A 23,522-nucleotide genomic window follows, 5' to 3' on the forward strand; every position below is an offset into this window, starting at 1 on the left:
ACCTCCTGTACCCTCACTCACTACCAGCCCATCGCTGAAGCCCAGCTGCCTTTTGCCCCTCAAGTTTTGTCTAGTTTCTGCCTATTTCTTAGCACCATTGCATCCCACAGTCCTTCCCCTTAAACTGGTGTGAGTGGGGGCTCTTTAAGAAGCCTCTGCTGCTTCCTTGTCAGCCAGAGCCGCTTGAATCATCAATGCGGTCATTTCCACCACTCCCTCCCCCAAACAAAACAATCTCAGCTTTCCTTCTTGTACAGGGTCTGGTAGGGACAAGATATAAGCCTGCCAGTCCTCTCCAGCCTTGTCCCTACTGAGTATCACTGGCCTTGCAATTTTTTTTAATTTAAAATATTTTGTTTTTATTTATTAGATATATAGAGAAAGGCAGGTAGAGAGAGAGAGAGCGCGAATGGGCACACCAGGGCCTCTAGGCACTGCAGACATACTCCAGAACTCAAGACGCATGCTGTCACCCTGTGCATCTGGCTTACCTGGGTTCTTGGGAATTGAACCTGGGTTCTTAGGCTTTGCAGGCAAGTGTCTTAACTGCCGAACCATCTCTCCAGTCCCTTACATTTTTTTAAAAATTTGCGTGTGTGTGTGTGTGTGTGTGTGTGTGTGTGCATGCTTACACCAGACGCTTACATCACTTTTTGCATCCTGCTTACATGGGCAGTTTGGGAATTAAACCCAAGCTGACAGGCTTTGCGAGCGAGTTCCTTTAACTGCAGAACCATCTTCTTCTTCCTCTTTTTTTTTTTTTTTTTTTGGTTTTTCGAGGTAGGGTCTCACTCTAGCCCAGGCTGACCTGGAATCCACTATGTAGTCTTAAGGTGGCCTCGAACTCATGGCGGTCCTCCTACCTCTGCCTCCCGCGTGCTGGGATGAAAGGTGTGTGCCACCACGCCTGGCAGAACCATCTTCTTAGCTTCACTTCTCTATTTTTTTTTCCGAGGCAGGGTCTCACTCACAGCAATCTCCTGCCTCTGCCTCCCGAGTGGATCAACGCGTGGACTCGCACACGTAGCTGTTCAAGAACGAACTGTGCTCGCTCCTGCCACACGCTAGCTGTAGTACTGTAGTAGTCATTCCCTGCTGCTGGATGAACATCCAGAACAGACACTGTTTGGGGGAGGAACGGTGTTTATTTCAGTTTGAAGATGCAAAGGAAATTCCACAAATGGCAGAAGAAGCTAGCTCCTTTTCATAAATCCAAGCAGAGAGAGACACCAGCAGTCAGCAAACACCAAAAGACAACAAGCAGCAAAGACCTGGCTAGAGTTCACACCTCTCTGCAAAGTGCTACACCGGACTTCAGATTTGCTCCCAATCACACCTTTGGGCTGGACCCCAGGATCTGCCCCCAGTAACACCTCCTCCAGCCAGGTGGCTGGAGACCTAAGTTACGAGCTTTAATAAGACACCTGAGTCTATGGGGGACACACATTCAAACCACCACACCACGGCTGGAGAGATGGCTTAGCGGTTAAGGCGCTTGCCTGCAAAGCTCAAGGACTCATGTTCGACTCTCCAGAGCCCAAGTAAGCCAGATGCAAGCATATGCATACAAGAGGGTGCACACATCTGGAGTTGGATTGCAGTGGCTGGAGGCCCTGGCATGCCAATTCTTGCTCCCCCACCACCATCTCTGTCTTTCATAAAAATAATGCTTAAAAAAAAACCCAAAAACGAAAACCACCACACTAGCCCTTCTACCTTCTTGCCTGATGAAGACCTCTGGATTTCTCAGTGACCATACAGTGTCATTTCCTCAGGAAGCCTTCCCCAACATTCAGCTGTGCATTGAGAAGCAGAGTTAGAAACTCAGGATCTGGGGAAGCCCCTGGTGCTTTGTGACTTATCGGGGGAAACAAACAGGAAAGGAGTCAATCCTGAAAGAGTCCTCGTACTACATGACCGGTTGGCTTAGAGGACAGCCAAGAAAAGAACTGAGGTGAGAGGGGGGCTTGGATCACTGCTCAGGGCAGGACCCTGGTTGTTGAACTTTACTCACAGTTCCCCGGAAGGACAGGTGAGGCCACTAGACGAGGACCACTTCCAACCTGCCTGTGAAACACGGCTCTAAACTGGAACAATGATCAGGAGATGGGCCAAACTCGTAACTCTGGGTGGTGGAGACAGAACACCCCCTAGAGCACATCATCTGAACTGTCCCCCACAGGCTGCGGTTTTGAACACTGAGTCCTCAGCTTGTGGCACTATTTGGATGGCTATGGAGCTTTGAGAAGATGGGTCCTTGCTAGTAAAAATGGGTCACTAGGTGATAACTGCTCCTGGTTTAGGCCTATACTCTGCTTCCTGGTGATGCCAGCCCCACTGGGATGGACTGAAATCTCTCTGAAACCATGAGTCAAAACAAGCCTTTTTGGCCTGGCATGGTGATGCACACCTTTAATCCTAGCCCCTGGGAAGCAGAGGTAGGAGAATCACCTGGAGTTTGAGGCCAGCCTGCAGCTACAGAGTAGATCCCAGGCCAACCTGTGCTAGAGTGAAACCCTACCTTGGGAAAAATTAATAGACAGATAATCAATAAAGCAGCTTTTCCTCCCATAGGTTGCTGCTGTCAGCCGTTTAGGTCTTGACAATGCAAAAGCATGATTAGATATGCGGCACACAAATGAAGATAGCAATGGGATATTAGTACCTCACCCTGTATGCTCCCAAGTGCAGGAGAGTGTGCAGAACAATGCCAAGCTGTTGTGGCAGTTTCTTTTGTGCCCACATATGTGTGTGGATGCATGCATGCAGGTGAGCGTGTATGTGTGTGTAAGCCAGAGGATAACCTTTGGTGTTATTCCTCAGGTGCCATATACCTTTTTATTTTTAAAATATTTTAAAGAATTCTTTTTAATTTTAATTAATTTGAGAGAGAAAGATGCAGAGAGAGGGTAAAAGACAGGGTGGAGGGAGAGAACAGGCATGCCAGGGCCTACAGCCACTGCAAATGAACTCCAGATGCATGCACCACCTTGTGCATCTGGCTTATGTGGGTACTGGGGAATCAAACCTGGGTCCTTAAGCTTCATAGGCAAACACCTTAACTACAAAGTCATCTCTCCAGCCCTCATATAGCTTTTTTTTTGAGACTGAGTCTCACCTCAGCCTGGAACTTGCCAAGTAAGTGATTCTCTGCCTTTCCAGCTCTAGAATGACAACTACACTCAACCATGCCTAGTTTTGTTTGTTTTATGTGAGTTTTGGGGATCGAACTCAGGCTTTCACGACTACAAAGTAAACACTTACTGGCTGAGCTATATCCCCAGTCCATGTTGTGTCTTTTTTCTTGAAAAGTTAAATATAGATCTACTTTAGTATCCAGACTTTTCATTCTTTTCTCCTTTTTTTTTTCTTTTTTAGAAATTTAACCGGGAGACACCAACACACATGTCTATACAGTGACTTGTGTACTATAATAGTCACAGCAGCTCTATTTTTTTAAATATTTATTTATTTGCACAGAGTGAGAAGAGAGAAGGAGAGGAAGAATGGGCACGTCAGGATGTGTAGCCACTGCAAATGAACTCCAGATGTGTGTGCCACCTTATGCATCTGGCTTTATGTGGGTACTAGGAAGTCAAACCAGGGTCATTAGGCTTTGCAGGCAAGTGTCTTAACCACTGACCCATTTCTCCAGCCCCCAACTGGAAACTACCACACCAATCAACAGGTGTCGATTCGCACAATGGAATAGCACTCAGCCAGAAAAGGTAATGAACCCTTTATATGCAACAGTGTGGGTGCACTTTGAAATTATTATGTTGAATGAGGGAAGCAAGAATTAAGAGGACACATTCTCCTCCCCTCCACTTTTTTCACGTTTGTTTTCATTTATGTATGTTATAACAGGTTATACTCTTTTATCCCCTTGCCCCTGCTCCCGTTACCCTGGGGGCCCTCCTCAGTGGGGTTATTGTATCCACTGTGGGGTCCTTCACTGAAGCCTCTGTCAGTTCCTGTGGGATAGCATGGGGACCATGTCTCAGGATATGTCTACCCACTCCGTGGCTGTTTTTTCTGCCACCTCTTTTGTAATGTTCCTTGAGCCATGGCAGGCCTGTTGGCAGTCTAATTTAATGTAGAGCTCTCTGTAGCCTCTGGATTTCTGCTTTAGTAGGTTTTGATTGATAACCGTGTCTGTCACCATCACCCTGGAACTGGTTGTCAGGCTATCAGTAAGAGTAATATTCATGATGCCACTTCCTCTGCAATTTCTCCTGGGCCCTGGCCTGTGTGGTAGAGGTAGCATGTCTCTTTGCAAGCAGTTGGCTATGTTCTTGTCATATCAATGGATCTTAGTTCTCCTCCATTTTCTCTGCCATCTGTAAAATAAAGCAGATTATCCAACCAAGAGTGAGAGTAGCTTGGGCTAAAGGGGGTATGCAAAATTGTTTGATAGCCCATTCTTCTCCAGAGTGCGTGTATTCCCTCAATTTTAATGACATTCTAGAATAGGCAAAATTAACTGTTACTGACAGAAATCAGATCAGTAATTGCCTAGAGTGGATGGAGGAGAAAACTTCTGGAGGGGCTAGAAATGTTCAGTATATGTGCTGCTGAAATAAATTGTAGCACTTACCTTCTTGCTGCTGAGACAAAACACCTGACAGGAAGCAACTCTTGGGACAAAGGGTTTATTTTTGCTTATAGTTTCCAGGGGAAGTTTCAACATGGGAAGGGAAAATGGCAAGCACAGACATCAGGGCACCATATTTTGTCAATCAGCTGGAGGAAATGGCAAGAATGTACTAGCTATGTCTCCAAAGGGGACTGGATAATAAATTTCAAAGACCAGTCCCCAGTGACACACCTCTTCCAGTGAGGCTCCACCTCCCAATGGCTCCACTAGCTAAGGATCAAGTATAAGGCTAAGGGCTGAAGAGATTGCTTAGTGGTTAAGGACCTTGCCTGCAAAGCTTAAAGACTCAGGTTCTGTTCCCTAGAACCCATGTAAGCCAGATGCACATGGTGGCACATGCTTCTGGAGTCCATTTGCAGTGGCTAGAGGCCCTGGTGCACCCATTCTCTCTCATAAATAAGTAAATAAATAAAAATAAAACATTTAAAAAAGTATACCTTCAGAGCTGGAGAGATGACTTAGTGGTTAAGGCATTTGCCTGCAAAGCCAAAGGATCCAGGTTTGAGTCCCCAGGACCCACGTAAGCCAGATGTACAAGGTGGCACATGCATCTGGAATTTGTTTGCAGTGGCTGAAGGCCCTGGCCTGCCCATTCTCTCTCTCTCTTTATCTGTCTTCCTCTCTCTCCCTCCCTCTCCTTCTCTCTCTCTCTCAAATAAATAAAATAAAGTCTTTTTTTAAAAAGTACCCCTTCAAAAAAAAAAAAGTATGAGGCTAAATCACAAACACATGAGGCTATGGGTGACATTTTACATTGAAACCATCACACAAGCACTAGAAATGTTCTTTATTTTGATTGTAGTGTTGGCTATATGGGGACATACTTGTCAAAACATGTCAAACTGCAACCGGGCATGGTGGCACACACCTTTAATCCCAGAATTTGGGAGGCAGAAGTAGGAGGATCACTGTGAGTTCGAGGCCATCCCGAGACTACAAAGTGAATTACAGGTCAGCCTGGGCTAGAGTGAGACCCAACCCCCCCCCCAAAAAAGAAATTCCCATATCAAACTGCATATACATGGTTGTATCATATTTCATGTACATTATAACTCAATTTACAAAAGGAGTATCAAAGACAAAATAGTGTGACAAGAGTGGATGGGATGTCCACCCACCAGCAGGCTGAGAGCTCCCAGCCTCATCTCAGAGCTTGACACCAAAGAGACAACTGGGAACGTGGGCTATGGAATGAAGAAGAGGTGTTGATTCCTTCTCTGGGCTTCCATAAGGAAGATTTCCCCTTCTCCTTCCTTTGTTTATTTTATTCTCTGGGTTATAATGAAATTCTATCACACTACTTTGTGGGCTAAGTCACCCCATGAGGAGCCCCTTGTTGAAGTATTTCCTACTTACACAAGAGAATTCCTAGGTTCCTGACCTTGTTCTTTTCCATTTCCTTACTCTTGGACACTATAAAGTTTGTTTTGTATTTTCCCTGTCCTGGCTCTATACCCAGCTGTTTATCCTTGAAGCTCTAGTTTCGTTTTAATTTATTTTTTGTGAGACAAGGTCTCACGTAGCTCATGTTGACCTCACTGTGTAGCTGACGATGACCTTGAATTGATCCTCTTGCATCCATCTCCCAAGTTCTGGCTATGGGGAACTACCACACCCAACTTTGTGGGGTGCTAGGAATGAACTCAGGACTAGGCTATATCTTCAGCCCTCAGAATTCTAGTTCTTTCTTTTGAAACTGATGTTTGGAAACCAACCACTTCTCAGCCGTTTGCATTTGAGAATTTGCATTTCTCATTCTGAGTGGATCACACAGTTTTTCACGTGACTAAGAGCCACTTGTATTTTCCTTTCCGAGAACTGATTCTTCACAGCCCTGGTATGTTTTTTTGCTGATCCTTAAATATTGATAGACAAACTGAGCATGGTGTCCAGCCTGGTCTACACAGTGAGTTGAGGATGGCTAGGGCTTCCCAGTAAGTCCTGTCTCACTCAAGAGAACAAACAAAGGGCTGGAAAGATGGTTCAGTTGTCCTTGTCCTGCAAGCATGACAATCTGATTTCAGTCTACAGAACCCATGTGAAAATGTCAGGTATGGGGGCTAGAGAGATGGCTTAGTGATTAAGGTACTTACCTGCAAAGGCTAAGCACCCAGGTTCAATTGTCCAGGTCCCACGTAAGCCAGATGCACAAGGTGGTACATATGTCTAGAATTCGTTTGCATTGGCTGGAGGCCCTGGTGCACTCACTCTCTCTCTCTCTTTCTCTCTATCTCTTTTTTTCTTTCTGTCTCAAGTGAAAATAAATAAATTTTTAAAAAGCCAGGTATAGAGGCTCGTGTTTATAATCCCAGTACTGGGAAGGCAGAGACAGACAGATCCCTTGCAGCTTACTGGCAACCCAATTGGTGAACTCCAGGTCACTTAAGACCCTGTCCAGAAAGGATGAATGGATGGCTGGGGAGATAGTGGAGCAGCTACGGAAGCTTGCTTATGGGGGCTGGAGAAATTGCTCATTGGCACTTAAAGGTGAAAAAGTTAAAATTAAAGAAAACTTAAAGGCACTTGTTTGCAAAGCCTGATAGTCTGGGTTCAAGTCCCCAATGCCTGATGGTGCATGCATCTGAGTTTTGTTTGCAGAAGCAGTGGCAGAAGGATCTCACATGCTCATATTATTTTCATTCAGTTTCTTTTAGTTTTTCGAGGTAGGGTCTCACTAGCTCAGGCTGACCTGGAGTCACTGTGTAGTCTCAGGGTGGCCTTGAACTCACAGCGATCCTCCTACCTCTGCCTCCCAAGTGCTGGGATTAAAGGCGTGCGCCACCAAGCCTGGTTCTAGTTTCATTCATTTTTTCTCTCTCCTTATAAATAAATAAACACACACACACACAGTTTGTCCTCTCAGGTTAACCTCAAACTCATAGTGATCCTCCTACCTCAGCCTCCTAAGTGCTGGAAGTAAAGGCGAACACCACAATGCCTAGCATAAAAAAAAAAAAATAAACAAACAAACAAATAAATAAATAAAAAGAAGAAGAGGTTTGCTTGCAAGGCTTTGAACCTGAATTTGATTCCCCAGTATCCATGTACATCCAGATGTGCAAAGTGATGAATGTGTCTAGAGTTTCTCTTTCCTAAATTATTTATGTATTTTATATTTTTATACAGACTTTTAAGTTGGGACCACAAAACCTTTTGGTGTTATTGATCAGTTTTATTTTTACATTTTAATTTTTCATTGTCTATATTGTACATGGTACTATGTTACATAGACATTTTCGTACAGGTATATTGTATGTTGAGCATTGTTTGTTTTTGGACAGGTATCATGTAACCCAGATGGTTTCAAACTCCCGTGTAGCTAAAGCTGACCTTCTATTCCTGACCCTCCCGCCTCTGCCTCTGCGCGCTGGGGCGGCGGCGTGGGCTCCACATCCTGCTCTAGCTTTCACTTTTACCTGATCATTTCTGCATATGATTTTAATTCCTCCTTACATCTTTAGTGTTCATTTTGTTGATTTTCCCCCAACTTATAGATGTGAATGCATTATTTTAAAATTTTTCTTGTTTACTAGTGAAAGTGCTAAAAACTATAAATTTTTCTTTGAGTACTATTTTTAAATTTTTATTTTGTGTGTGTGTGTGTGTGTGTGTGCGCACGTGCGTGCGTACATGCATGAATGCCAGGGCCTCTTGCTGCTCCAAACAAACACAACATGCTTGGCACCACTTTTTGTGTGTGGCTTATGTGGGTGGCTCTGGAATTGAACCTAGGCCATCAGGCTTTAACTACTGAACCATCTTTCTAGCCCCAGTATTATTTTTTTGGCCTATCTCAAAAATATTTGTGTAGGGCTGGAGAGATGGCTTAGCGGTTAAGCCCTTGCCTGTGAAGCCTAAGGACCCCGGTTCGAGGCTCGACTCCCCAGGACCCACGTTAGCCAGACGCACAAGGGGGCACATGCGTCTGGAGTTCGTTTGCAGTGGCTGGAGGCCCTGGTGTGCCCATTCTCTCTCCCTCTCTCTCTCTGTCTCTCTCAAATAAATAAACAAAAATTACCAAAAAAAAATTAAAAAAAAATATTTGTGTAACTTTTATCTCTTTCAGATTATATTGTAATTTCACCTAGGAATACATCTTCAAATGTATTTAACATTGTAAGTGTTTATCCATTTTTTGTGGTTAATAGTGTAGTTTTCTCACCAATAAACTAAGGGTTGTTTTGCTTTATTAAGAGAAGAATTGTTGGGCTGAAGAGATGGCTTAGCGGTTAAGCACTTGCCTGTGAAAGCTAAGGACCCCGGTTCAAGGCTCGATTCCCCAGGATCCACGGTAGCCAGATGCACAAGATGGTGCATGCATCTGGAGTAAGTCTGCAGTTTGGCTGGAGGCCCTGGCGCACCCATTCTCTCTCTCTCTCTCCCTCTTTCTCTCTCTGTCTGTCACTCTCAAATAAATAAGTAAAAATAAACCAAAAAAAATTTTTTTTAAAAAGATAAGAATTGTAGGGCTGGAGAGATAGCTTAGTGGTTAAGGTACTTGCCTGTGAAGCCTAAGGACCCAGGTTCAATTCTCTAGGTGCCACATAAGCCAGATGCACACGGTGACAAATGCATCTGAAGCTCGTTTACAGTGGCTGGAGGCCATGGCTGCCCATTCTCTTTCCCTCTCTTTCTCTTCCTCTGTCATAAATAAATAACAATTGTGAAAAAGCAAAGTGCAACTCCCTTCATGCTAGTCACTTTGTGTTTCACTGCCAGCAGCCCAGCCCCCTGGTGTTAATGGCTCTGCCAGCCATCCTGGGTGGCTGCTCAATTCAGTGCCTTGGAGCTCTTCTACTAGCTAGGAAGCCCTTTCTACAGCTCTTCTGCCCCCTGCCTTTCTTCACCTTCCAGTGTTTCTCACCTTCTCAGCACTTTATCTCCCTTCACAGATTTCAGTGCTCTGCCTACCTCAGTTCTCAGCTCTTCCCGGTCTCTGCTCTCTGGAACTCTTCAGTTGTCTTCTAGCTGCGGGGTGTTCCAGACGCTGTGAGTTGTCTGTTCTTCAGGTCACCAGCTCAGCCTGCTCTACCATAAGGTCTGCAGTGGCAATAAAACCTATCAGATTATCTTTATTGGGATCTAGACTTAATCTCCTGGATAGCAGTACAGAGGGAAGCCCCTAGTCTGACCCAAGCAAAGAGAGGAAGGCTCTTATATAGCCTGTCTCAATGTGCAATGTCCTTTTTTCTAACACAAACTTTTTCCTTAGTCATACATGGATGCACAGGTATAGTGGTCCTGCATGTTCAGCTCTCATGGGTAGGTAAGATGCTATTCCTTGATCTGTGTGAGGCCTTGTGGGAGGTCTCCAGATCATTGAAAGCGTGTGTTCCCACCCCCCTCTTTCTGAGGTAGGGTCTTGTTTTAGTCCAGACTGACCTGGAATTCACTATGTAATTTCAGGTTGGCCTTGAACTCATAGCAATCCTTCTACCTCTGCCTCCTGAGTGGATTAAAGCATGCACCACCATGTCCAGCAAGAGAGAGTGTGCCCTTTAAGGGGTGGTGAAATCCTGACCCTTTCCTGCTCTCTTTGCTGCCTGATGAAGGAAATAGTTGTGTTCTATCACATGCTCCTTTCACAGGCTCTCACACAGGCCCAAAGCAACGAGCCATGGATTCATGCATCCAAAACTATTAGCCACAGAAACCTCTTTGTTCTTTATGAATTGATTAACCTAGACATTTTTCTATAGTGAAAGCTCACTAACATAATTTCTGCTTTTCTTATTGTTGTAGTTGCCTTCTCAGTGGTTGGATAAAGCACCCAACCCAAAGAAGCTGATGGGAGGTGGTAGTTTGAGTCAGGTGTCCTCCATAAACTTATGTGTTCTGAAGGCTTCATCCCCAGATGATGGCAATTGAGAATTGGAACTTTTGTTGAAGGTGTGTTGTTAAAGGAGGACTTATGGGTGTTATAGCCAGCTTCCCCTTGCCAGTGTTTGGCATACTCTCCTGCTGCTGTTGTCCACTTGATGTTGGCCAGGAGAGGAGGTGATGTCCAGCCATACCATGCTCTTCCCTGCAATCATGGAGCTTCCCCTTGAGTCTGTAAAGCCAAAATAAACCATTTCCTCCCGCAGGCTGCTTTTGGTCAGGTATTTTCTTTTTTTTTTTTTTTTAAATTTTTTATTTATTTATTTGAGAGCAACAGACACAGAGAGAAAGACAGATAGAGGGAGAGAGAGAGAATGGGCGCGCCAGGGCTTCCAGCCTCTGCAAACGAACTCCAGACGCGTGCGCCTCCTTGTGCATCTGGCTAACTTGGGATGGTCAGGTATTTTCTGATAGCAATGAGAAGGTAACTATAACAGTAAATTTAGAAACAGGAGTAGGACTATTGCTGCTAGCAACCTGGGTGTGTGGCTTTTGGCCTTTGGGAACTGATTTTCAGGAGGGATGTGGAAGGATTTGAAACCTTGGCCTAATACATGTCTTGCAGTGATGGATTCTTGTCAGAGTTTCAAGTCCTGAAATCAATGAGAACTATGGTCTGTGAGATTTGGCTTATGTGATGGTTAAATTGTCAACTTGATCTGTTTAGTAATCCACAAACATTCCTTCTGGTTGGGTATCTGAAGTTGCTTCCAGGAAGGATTAACTGAAGGAAGAAGTCCTTCCCTCAGGGTGAGCCCTTCCTCTAGAGTGGGCCGGCCCCTCTCACAGGGGGACTTGATATAAGGAAGCTCTGCCTTCTAGCATGGACTGAAGACCAGTGCAGACTGAAGACGAGCGTCAACTGAAAATCAGCGTGGACTGAAGATCAGCGGCTCCTCAGGAAGCCTCCAGACCTTCAGTGCCAGATCACAACTGCTGAGGCATCTGGGCATGTGCACTGAGCAGCCACTGGCTTCCTTGATTCTCAGGCCTGCCACTGGTATTGGACTATTGTAAACTAATCCAATAAATTCCCTTTTAACATAATTCATTCCATTGGTTCTGTTACTCCAGAGAACCCTGACTAATACAGTTTATAAGGGTGAGAAAGAACTTTGTAGGGGCTGCGCTAAATGCATTTTGTGTGTGAAGCTTGCTGTGTTCTGCCTGTCTGTGTTCTGAGAACTTGTGCAGTGTTGCATTTGGTAGAAATGGACAGGTGTGAGCCGATAAATATGGAACAGAGAGAAATGAAACCTCTGGGCTAAAACTGCTGCCTGTTCGGCTGCAATTGAGAGATTACAACTATTGAGATTGGGCCAGTTTATCTGTACTGGGACAGCAGGAAGGACGTGAATTCTTTTGAAAGTAAGGGGCCTGAGTGCTGAAGGAGTGCTCTGCTCTTCAAACACGGCTTTATTTATTCCTCCTGGATTAACAAGTTGGTTACCTACCTGGTACTATGGAGTATAACAAGTGAGGAAAGAGAGAGCCATTGGATTTGCAACATGGTTTTTTATTTATTTATTAGGGAGAGAGAGAGAATGGGTGCGTGAGGGCCTCCAGTCCCTGCAAACAAACTCTAGATGCATATGCTACCCTGTGCATCTGTTACATATGGGTACTGAGGAATTGAAGCTGGGTCCTTTGGTTTCACAGGCAAGTACCTTAGTTGCTAAGCCATCTCTCTTGCCCCTTGTTGTTTTTAAAACTATTTTATTTATTTATTTACTTACTTATCTGAGACAGAGAGGCAGAGAGAGAGAGAGAGAGAGAGACGGAGAGGCAGATAGGGAGAAAGAGAGACTAGGTGCACCAGGGCCTCTAGCTACTGCAAACAAACTCCAGATGCATGCACCACCTCGTGCATCTGGCTTATATGGATACTGGGGAATCAAACCTGGGTCCTTAGGCTGTGCAGGCAAACATCTTAAACACTAAGCCATCTCTCCAGCCCTACATGTCTTTTTTTTTTTTTTTAGCTTATTCTGTTTGGAGTTTTTGAACTTCTTGAATCTAGAAATTTATGTCTTTTTGTAATTTGAAGGGTGCTATCAGTTATCATTTTTTTTAAACAAGACGTTTGACTTGAAGGGAAAACTAGGATTCATTTTTTAGAGTAATTTATCCCTACTTAGAGACAAATTGCCCTACATGTAACAGCTACGTACAAAAAAGTTATAAAACTGTCCTTGGTTTTACAATGATAAATGAAAAACATTAAAATTCTCCAATCAAACAAGGTATGTAATGTTGTTTTGTGGGTTTTTTTTTTTTGTTGTTTCTTTTTTTGTTCAATGATAGCAAAATAACTTCCTGGAATCTAAAGATAAGAGCTGAAGGAGCATGCCACTAATATAGAAAGGGGGTATTTTCACAGAGCCATTTAGTTTAAAAAGAAAAAGAAAAGCACAATATGTTTGTACACACACACCAGTTACTTTATGTACAATAAAGAAATAGGGAAGGGGATAATGAAAGAATAGAGAAAACTATATTGTAGTAGTCAGGATGTGGTGGAACCACATTGCAGTTTTCTAATTGAGAACGCATTCTAGGTCTATAACAAAATCCTGGAGTGGGCTGGAGAGATGGCTTAGCGGTTAAGCGCTTGCCTGTGAAGCCTAAGGACCGGTTCGAGGCTCGGTTCCCCAGGTCCCACGTTAGCCAGATGCACAAGGGGGCGCACGTGTCTGGAGTTCGTTTGCAGAGGCTGGAAGCCCTGGCGCGCCCATTCTCTCTCTCTCCCTCTATCTGTCTTTCTCTCTGTGTCTGTCGCTCTCAAATAAATAAATCAAAAAAAAAAATTAAAAAAAAAATCCTGGAGTAAAGTAGGAGGATGCCTTTTTAGCAGACACCTCCTGTCTGTTGCTGGAACACATCAATTGTGTCTTCATCTTCCATGTCCAACTGTGCAGGTGTGTCTGTTTCATTGACTGGCTGCCCGTCAAATCGGAATCTGATCTGCCTCACTGACAAACCCTGTCGTTCACAGTAGGCTTTCATTAGTTTACTAAGTGGTGTATGCCTCTTAATCTTAAACTGCACCACAGAACCATCCTGCCCTGCAGCCTTCAAGTTAATATGATCGTTGTTCTCAGTCTTTATTCCTTCCTTGGGTTTCTCGTTGGCCATGGCGAGCGACGGAGTCTCCTCAACTGCCACTTTACAAAAGAGGTACCAGGTCCGCACCCAAGGACCACCCAAGCAGCACCCCGAGCAGGGCGGCAGGAGAAGGAGGCGGCAGCGCTCCACTAGGGAGAGGGTGCCCGCATGCCGTGCGCTCCCTCCCCCACCCTGGGGGGGCCTCAGTTATCATTTTGTTGTTTGTTTTTTCAAGGTAGGGTCACTCTGTAGCCCAGGCTGACCTTGAATTCACTATGTAGCCTCAGGGTGACCTTGAACTCACAACAATCCTCCTGCCCCTGCCTCCTGAGTGCAGGGCTTACCCAGGTCACTAATCTTTTTTTTTTTTTTCCTTTCTGAGAATTTAACAATGAAAAACATGTATTTCAGTAACATACAACAGGCTAGAAAAGGAGAACTGTTATTTGTAAGTGGATGCATATATATAATTTATCTTTTTTAGATGCCCATTTTTTTTTCTCTGAGACTATTAATCACAAAATAATAAGCTCTACAACATTTAACAAGCAACATGATTTAGTTTGCATGCATTCTAGGTTGGAAGACATCTGTGCAAAGTCACTGTACTTCAGATTTTTGTTGTAAAATCCATCTTCATGAAGAAATAGAACTTTAAATGTTAGATTGTATATCAGTCAAATGCATAGTTTAATCCACCAAATAAAATTTATCAACATGACAAAGTTTTCCTTTTATTAAGCTCATTAATATTGTTTTGGTTATTTGTTGAAATGTAGTCTTCCCACTCTTTCATAAAACATAGTAACAATTGTCTTTAAAGTTTGTATTTTTTTCCTTTGTACTCATCCAAACAAATTTTAAAGAAAAGTGATAAGGACACCTTACTTTTCTCTTTAAGTGCACTCATTTCAGAGGACAAAACTTTACACAAAAAACTAAGAGGAAAAAAATAATTGAATAATTGCATTCACTATTTATGGCTAACAAGAGGTACAAATTTCCAGTTGAAACTCAATTTTGTCTTTAAAAAGTATTTTATTTATTTATTTATTTGAGAGAGAGAGAGAGAGAGGAGGGAGAGAATGGGTGCACCAGGGCCTCCAGCCACTGCAAATGAACTTCAAATGCTTGTGTCCCCTTGTGTATGTGGCTTACGTGGGTCCTTGAGAATCGAACCCAGATCCTTTGGCTTTGCAGGCAAACACCTTAATCACTAAGCCATCTCTCCATCCTAACTTTGTCTTTTCTAAGATAGGTCACTTAGAGGTGGAAGGCAAATAAATGAGTTTCCTTTAAGTACACAATATATAAGTATATAAACAATAATAGTTGTCATGGTTATTCTTTCTTACCCACTAAAAATACCCTGATAATTCATATAGCTTTGTAAACAAAACTTTATAAATGCATGATGAATATTAAGATGCTGGTACCAAAACACTGGGCTTGATGGGACATGAATGCTGTAGTTGATGGGATTATTTTTGGTACCTTGGCTTTTGATGTTTTACTCTGATGTTCAAGAAGATCGTATATGATTTCATTTTATCCACTAGGCTAGTCTACAAGTAGAAAATTTATAGGGGTGGGACTGGAGAGCTGGCTTAGTGGTTAAGGTGTTTGCCTGAAAAGCCAAAGGACCCGGGTTCAATTCCCCAAGACCCACGTAAGCCAGATGCACAAGGGGCACATATGTCTGAAGTTTGTTTGCAGTGGCTAGAGACCCTGGCATGCCCATTCTCTCTCTTTGTCTATGTCTCTCTGCTTGCAAATAAATAAATAATTTTTAAAAAGAAAAAATTATAGGGGTGAAGAAAATTCCAAGTTATATGTGAATACACAAATGGCTTTATATAATACATATATACAGCCACTAAAATAGTTATACATAGTTAATACAATCTAAAATCCTTCAACTCCTGCTTACAGGAGTCTTTTTTAGTCTTTTTCAATGATGATACAACTTATTGGCTTAAAAGTAAAACTTCTTGATAATACATACTGTATTAAAAATAACATACCAACAAGAATCTAAAAAGTAAAATAAACGTAACAAATATTAAGGTCTGGTAAAAAAGATTCAAGTCACTGAAATTTCACCTTATACTTGGTAATTTTTTGCTTCTACCCAGGATCAATTTTAGTTCGGCACGAGTGCTTTATTAATAGTTACTTCTTATGATGATTATTTTTATTGAGCTTTCAAATTTGAAATACTTGTGATCCAAATATATGTACTTATGACTCAAGAAAAATGAGAAGCTGTATAATCAATATGGGCTTTTCCTACCAGTTTCTTTCCAATCCACTTCTTTTTACACTCAGCATTCCATTTCTATCACGTTATCCAGATTGTGTCTTCTGGAGTGCGCAGTGACAGAACCTAAATCTCAAATGCTGTTTTGAAGAGGTGTGGAGTAAATGATTTTGGCAATCTGGAGGACAGCTGCATGCATTGTGTACTGAAGTATAACAGTGCCAAATCCCTTATTAAAAAAAAAAAAACCAAGCACCCCTTCCTCCTGTCTTACGGTATTGATACAGTCTCTCATTCCCTCGTACTGTATATTAATTGGAAGCCCTTCACAGCCAAGGTCTGTATAGTCAATTACTGCGCATGTTTCTTGACTGTGAAGGCGAAGCAACACTGTTCATGCATCAAGTCTAAAGTCAGAGCACAGGCTGTCCCCAAAGTTAGCAGTCGGTTCTGGAAAATAAGCATGCAGCGTACTCTGCATGGGGCTAGTGCCCTCCGGAAGGTGGCTATTCTCAGTCTTTCCCTTGAGAATAAACAGGACCAGCTTCCGGATGACCGAGATGATGATGTAATGAACTCCAAGCAGCACTGTGGGGAAGATCAAGGAAAGCAGCGGGAGGAGTCCCTTGCTGTAGTCACGCCCAAGCCTGTCACTCACTCTTCCAGTTCCTTCTTTAATCCATTCCAGTATGCCAGCATTGTCTCGGATTATCTCACTCTACTGTTTCAATCAGACTTGCTGGATAAAAAGGCATTGCCACAATATAAGTTAGGGATTTATTTCTGTAGAAGATGTTCACCTATTTGTTTACGATTCCATTTGTGGGAAACCTCCCTTGGTAAAGGTGTGAATTCACTAATTATGCCTTCGGCTCTGAGTGTGACTCTGTGGACAACAAGTGTATTTCCCAGTCCTTTCCATAGTGCTTGTGGCCCCTGAGTTTTGTTGAAGCTGTACATAATGTTGCTAACTGTCAACAGGGTCAGATGGTAATGCCAAGGGTGGTAATTAACCTGACCTTGGGGCCCCGGGACAATGCAAGGGTGGACCAGAACATTTTCTGTAAAGAGACTTGCAAGTCCAGTACCAAATCCCAGCAAACCCATTCAACTGTTGGCTGCTCTGGCCTGTGCAGTCACGACAGCACGCTGCAGGGTGGCTGCTTCCCGTCCTGGTGCAGGCTGTGGCTGCTGTAGATGTCCGGGGAGTTGTCACCCAGTGACCCAATCCCTAGCCCCAGCCAAAGCTGGCTCGTCCCTGGCGCCTCCCGGGTAGCCCAGGCCCATTGAACCTACAGGCATGCCATGGATGCCTCTTGGCCAGCGAAGGGGCCGCAGCCCAGCCCTGAGCCCACTGCCCTCAACCCTCCAGGCCGCCCAGGGTCCCTTCAGCTTCCCCTCTGCAGCTACCCTGGCGTTGCTGGGCTCTGACACCTGGAAATAACCAATTTTTTTTTTTTTTGGTTGGTTGAGGTAGGGTCTCACTCTGGCTCAGGCTGACCTGGAATTCACTATGTCGTCTCAGGGTGGCCTTGAACTCATGGCAATCCTCCTACCTCTGCCTCCCAAGTGCTGGGATTAAAGGCATGCGCCACCACACCCGGCAAAGAAAACTTTTGTATTTTCTCCTCTCCTGAGAGTTCAATGACATAAACATGAAGCTCTTTGTCATTGTGCCTAAGGCCCCTAAAGCTTTGTTCATTTCTTTCAGTCTTTCTCCTTTCTGTTATTGTGAATAGATAATTCCTATTGGTCTTTGTCAGGGTCTCAATGCTTCTACTGATTCCCCCCCCCTCCCTGGGGTGGTTTGAATTAGGTGTCCCCCATAAACTCATGTGTTCAGAATGCTAGGTCCCCAGCTAGTGGCAACTTGGGAATTGGGAGTCTTGCTTGAAGAAGTGTATTGTTGGGGGCCGGCTTATTCACCTGGCCTAGGACGGTGAGACTACCTCCTGGTATGGTAACTGAGGATACATTTGAGCTAAGGGAGAAGATCACCTCCCTAAGCCACATCTTTGCACACCACCTAAGGGCTCCCCTCACAGGAGAGTTCCCTCCCCCAAGGGAGTTGATATAAAAGCCTTTCCCAGAGGCCCTCCATCGCTCTTGGGCCCTTTCTTAAAATAAGGTTCCCGTTCGTGTGTGCTTGCTTTCCCCCCACTGACCCACTCCTTTCCTTTCTGTCCAAACTTTCCGTGTTCCCATTTCCTCCCCCATCAGTGCTCTCCAGCTGATATAAAATAAACTCCTCTGTGACAAGAAGAGATATGCTCTGAGCTTGATCTGCAGGTCTCTGAGAAATCAAGCTGGAGCTGAGCTGGAAGCCTCCTCCCTGTTGACTAGCTATCATGATGCTGAAAAGACCTATGCAGCCTGTTGGGGGAGAAAAGTCATCAATGATGTGAACCAGCAGTGGACCCTGCAAGGTTGATGGTTGGCCAGCCAGGTCAAATTTACCAAATGGTGCAATGGTGGTATGTCTGTCATGGGGGAAACCAACTGCTCTCTGATTGGACTTAAGGCCCACTCCACAGGAGGGAATTCTTGCATGTTGCTGAAAATCCTAATGAAAAGTCTATGGCTTGGGAGATCATAAGCCCTAGGGGGAAAGCTACTATCGTCATCTGGCTAAATGGATATGTTTTTATTTATTTATTTATTTTGGTGGTTGTGTTTGGTTTTTTGAGGTAGGGTCTCACTCTAGCTCAGGCTGACCTAGAATTCACTCTGTAGTCTCAGGGTGGCCTTGAACTCACTGTGATCCTCCTACCTCTGTCTCCTGAGTGCTGGGATTAAAGGCATGTGCTACCACACCTGGATCTAAATGGATAGATTATGCCCACAAAACTGCCTTCCTAAATACTTATGTTTATGCCCATATATTGATGATACTTTCACTTTGGGTTAGAGAAGCTTCTCTTTTCAAGCCTAGGATAGATTTATTTATTTATTTGTTTTAGAGAGAGAGAGGGAGTGAGAAAGAATTGGCATGCCAGGGCCTCAGCCAATGAAATCAAACTCCAGTGGGCATGTGCGACCTTGTGCTTGCCTCACCTTTGTGCGTCTGGCTTACATGGGATCTGGAGAGTCGAACATGAGTTCTTAGGCTTTGTAGACAAGTGCCTTAACCACTAAGCAACCTCTCCAGCCCAGGCTTCTCTTTTTAGAGGGCAGTGATAACTGGGGTGACTCAAAACTCACCTAAAAGCTGGGTGTGGTGGTGCATGCCTTTAATCCTAGCACTCGGGAGGCAGGGGTAGGATGATTGCTGTGAGTTCAAGGCCACCCTGAGACTACATAGTGAATCTAGGTCAGTCTGGGCTAGAGCGAGACCCTTCCTCAGAAAACAAAAACCAAACAAAACAAAACAAAAACTCACCAAAGTGCTAAAAAGTGACAGCGGAGTGTTCAGCACTTAATGAGACAACATCTCTATCACACCTTCCAGAGATCAGAGCACTTTGTGGAAGAGATGGCAGGAGGAAAAAATAGAAGAGACAAAGGAAGGGGAGGAATGCTTACAATACTGTTTTCCAGACACAAAGTGGCGTTGATGTTCATGACCTCACAGTGGCTGATGCTGCCTACACAAGACCTGCATAACAGGGGGAAAAAATGATGACAGCAGGGTGTGATGGTGCACATCGTTAATCCCAGCACTTGGGGAGGCAGAAGTAGGAAGATCACTATGAATTTGAGGCCACTTTGAAACTATGAATTCCAGGTCAGTCTGGGCTAGAGTGAGACCCTACCTCAAAAAAAAAAAAAAAAAAAAAAAAAAAAAAGATAATGATGACATGAAACTAGAAGAGAGGGGCTGTAGAGATGGCTCAGCCATTAAAGGCATTTGCTTACAAAGCCTGAGTTCAATTTTCTCATACCCACATAAAGCCTGATGCATGAAGTGGTGCATATGTCTGGAGTTTGTTTGCAATATCAGGAAACCCTGAAATGCCTATAGTCACTGTCTTATCTCTCTGCCTTGCTCTCAATGAATTTTAAAAATTACTTTTAAAGATAGAAGAGATGGGCTGGAGGGATGGATTAGCAGTTAAGGCATTTGCCTGCAAAGCCAAAGGACCCTGGCTCAATTCCCCAGTACCCACATTAGCCAGATGCACAAGGGGATGCACGCATCTGGAGTATGTTTGCAGTGGCTGGAGGCCCTGGTATACCCATTCTCTCTCTTTCTTTGTCAAATAAATAAATAAATAAATAAATAAAAGAGACTAGTTGGGAAAAAGGTATTCAATGGAGGCCAAAGGGAAGGTAGAGGGAGGGGATTATGATCCTGGCATATTGTTTATATTTATGAAAATTGTCAACAAAATATTCTATTAAAAAAACAGAAAGGCATGGTCTTAGAGCCTGTTTCAAATCCTAACAGTCTTCTAGTTTATTAGCTTTTACCTGTTATTTCCATTATGCTATTAAATATATTCAGTGAGTTTTAAAAATATTTATTTGATACAGAGAGAGAGAAGGAGAGATTACGAGAGAGAGGGAGCAAGAGAAAGAATAGGCATACCAGGGTCTTCTACCTCTGCAAACAAACTCCAGGCATATGTACCACTTTGTGCATTTGGCTTTATGTGGATACTGAGGAATCTAACCGGGGCCTGCAGGCTTTGTCAGCAAGTACCTTTAACCACTTAGCCATCTCTCCAACCCCGTTCAATGAATTTATGTTTTAGTTACTATGTTTAGTCCTAAAATACTGATATCTAATTTTTCTCTCCTTGCTAAAATTTAAAATCACTATACAGCTTCTAGGGTTTTTTTTTCTTTATACCTTCTCCCCTTCCTCTTCCTCATTACAAGCCACCAAAACAAACAAACAAACAAACAAACAAACAAACAGCACACAACTAGATAAAATAGACAAACGCCAAGGGAAATCCTATAACCCCAGCCCCTTACATATGGCTAATGGCCACAAAAGAAAAGAAACTGATGGCTTTAAATTCAAACCACTGGTTGTTGCCCTGTTGAAATTAAGTCCTCACCAGTTTAAAACATAACTAAAATCTTAAAAAGGGATGTCTTAAAATGTTAATAAAAATTAAAAAAAAAAAAAAGGGATGTCTTTCCATGTTTCGTGTTGTCATGTCTAATGTTGGCCGACCATGTCATGTCATGTCATGTCATGTGTTCTATGTTTCAAGTAGTCTGTCTCTATGTATGACTAAATTCATGGTCATTAAATGTTCTAATGCTCAGATACTTTAAGATGATGTTAAATTATATTTCTTACTTTAAGTTCTAAGGCTTTCTGATAAGGATGCCTGTCTTCAGATTTCTAATAATCGTGATGCTGATCTATTTACTTCTCTATCAATTGATGATAAGTCAACTGGATGAAGTTTTTCTTAATTGTCCTATAAAAGTGATTAAAGTTTCATAAAAAATGAGATGAGTGTTGCAGCCAGATTTTCACTGCTGGTAGAAATCACCCAACCAAGAGCAGCTTGTAGGGAAAAAAAAGAGGTTTACAGTAGCAAGGGCCAGTAAGCTAGAAAAGAGATATAAAGGGAAGAGAAAGGAAAGGAGGGGAGTATTTAATAGAATGGTATTGTGTATATGTAAGTAGAAGAATAGATTAGTGAGAATAGACTAGTGGGGGTGAAAAGGCCCAAAGTGAGGTCAGGGAAAGAGATTGAGTAAAGGAAAGGTGGAGGGAGAGCTAATCAAAATCTAAGAGGATATAAATAAATCATATGGAAATCCACTTTTTTGGACAATAGAACACTCAGAAGCCATAGATTGTTGCTAGAAAATTTTCAGTGCCAGGGATGGGATACTGTCCAGTGAGTTGTTGGCTAGGGAGGTCCCTGATGCCCCCAAAACATTATAGGCCATTGCCAAGGCCCTTTGTTTCCCCCAGTAATAGATGGTAAGACCCTATTGCTGAAGACTCCACATACTTGGGCTGCAAAGCCACTGAGAAATCCTGCTGGAACTGAGCTGATAACCTCCTCCATGTAGACCAGCTGACAGAAAGCTGGAAGAAGCCATTCTGCATTCAGTTTAATGGGAGAGAGAAAAATCACCAGTGAAGATACTCAACAGTGGACACTGCAGCCTTATATTTGGCAAGCCAGGCCAAATGAGCCAATGGGTGCAATAGTGGCATGTCTGTCATGGTGGAAACCAACTGCCCTCTAATTGGACTGGAGGCCCGCTCCATGGGAGGGAATACATCCCTGATACTGGAAACTTAAAATAGGGGTAGTCATGAGTCCTAGGGTGTAACATCTGCTGCTGTCTGGCTAAATGTATATACTATGCTTATCAAACTGCCCAGTAAGCACTTCTCTTAATGGTCATACCCTTGTATTAATGCTACTCTCACTTTTGGTAAAGAATCTTCTCTTTTCAGATGGCAGTGACCTTGGAATGATTCAGAAGGCATCATGGTGCTGGAAAGAAGTGACAGGAGTGCTCAGTACTCCTTCCAAGTATACCTTCCAAGGCTCAGGGTCTATTGCAGAAGAGGTGGCAAAAAAATGTAAGAGCCAAAGGAATGGTAGGACTCTTTACAACATGCTCCCCCCATCCCCCAGACACAAAAAGGCCTGGATATCCATGACCTCACAGTGCCTGACACTACCTACACAAGACCATCATAATAGGAGGAAACGATCATGCCATCAAAATAAAAGAGAGACTGATTGAGAGGGGATATTATGGACAATGGAGTTTCAAAGGGGAAAGTGGGGGGGAAGGAGGGTATTACCATGGAATATTTTTTATAATCATGGAAGTTGTTATTAAAAAAATTGAAGAAAAAAAAGATGTTTATTTTGGCTTACAGGCTCAAGGGGGAAAGGGAAAATGATGGCCTGAGCAGAGGGTGGATATCACCCCCTGGCCAACATAAGGTGGACAACAGGAACAGGGGAGTGTGCCAAACACTGGCATGGGGAAACTGGCAATAACACCCATAAGACCACCCCCAACAATACACTGCCTCCAGGAGGCTTTGATTTCCTATTGCCATCAGCTGGGGAACCTAGAACCCATAACACCTAAGTTTATGTGGGACACCTGAATCAAACCACCACATTCTGCCCCTGGCTCCCATAAACTGATAACCATACATTAAATAAAATGCAAGTGCATTCATCCAACTTTAAAAGTCCCCATAGTTTTTATCAATTCCAATGATGTTCATACATCCCAATAGTCCAAGATCTTCTAACTGAGCCATAATACCAAAAAAAAAAAAAAAAAAAAATTCCCCCCAAACCCATAATGGCACAGAATAAACATTCACACTGCAATATATATATATAGCATTGGGCATAGCAAAGTAATATTCAATCAATACAAGATTTAAAATGACCGGGGAAAACATCAAACTCTAACTTCAAGTCCAACAATTCTAGCCAGTGACAAATTTCCAAGCCCCATAATTCTAACCAGCAACAAGTCTCTGGCCTTCCAATTCCACTCCTCCAGCTAGGCCACTCAGTCCTGGAAAACTTTATCCGGTGCCAGCAGCTCCTCGGCAGCCATCTCATGGTCCCGGCATCTCCACTGGGTCTCCATTGCAATCCATGGTTCCTCCTCATGGCCCCATGCGGTCTCCATGCAGGCAACCAGCAAACCCACTTCACA

At 43.4% G+C, this 23,522-nt stretch overlaps 1 protein-coding gene and 1 pseudogene across 1 annotated transcript; both read right to left on the reverse strand.

The window, feature by feature from the left end:
• Positions 1–13,384: 13,384 nt before the first annotated feature.
• On the reverse strand, positions 13,385–13,672 carry LOC101612782 (small ubiquitin-related modifier 2-like). Its single transcript, XM_045139099.1, has one exon. It carries the CDS (start codon positions 13,670–13,672, stop codon positions 13,385–13,387), a length of 288 nt encoding a protein of 95 aa, XP_044995034.1.
• A 2,363-nt stretch (positions 13,673–16,035) lies between these two features.
• LOC101594687 lies at positions 16,036–16,877 on the reverse strand (annotated as a pseudogene).
• Positions 16,878–23,522: the final 6,645 nt, after the last annotated feature.

This window comes from Jaculus jaculus, chromosome 1 (genome assembly GCF_020740685.1).
Source record: "Jaculus jaculus isolate mJacJac1 chromosome 1, mJacJac1.mat.Y.cur, whole genome shotgun sequence".
NCBI classification, from domain to species: domain Eukaryota; kingdom Metazoa; phylum Chordata; class Mammalia; order Rodentia; family Dipodidae; genus Jaculus; species Jaculus jaculus.

Excerpts from the sequence above, each read along its gene's own strand:
- LOC101612782 (XM_045139099.1), bottom strand. The coding sequence starts at position 13,672 with ATGGCCAACGAGAAACCCAAGGAAGGAATAAAGACTGAGAACAACGAT.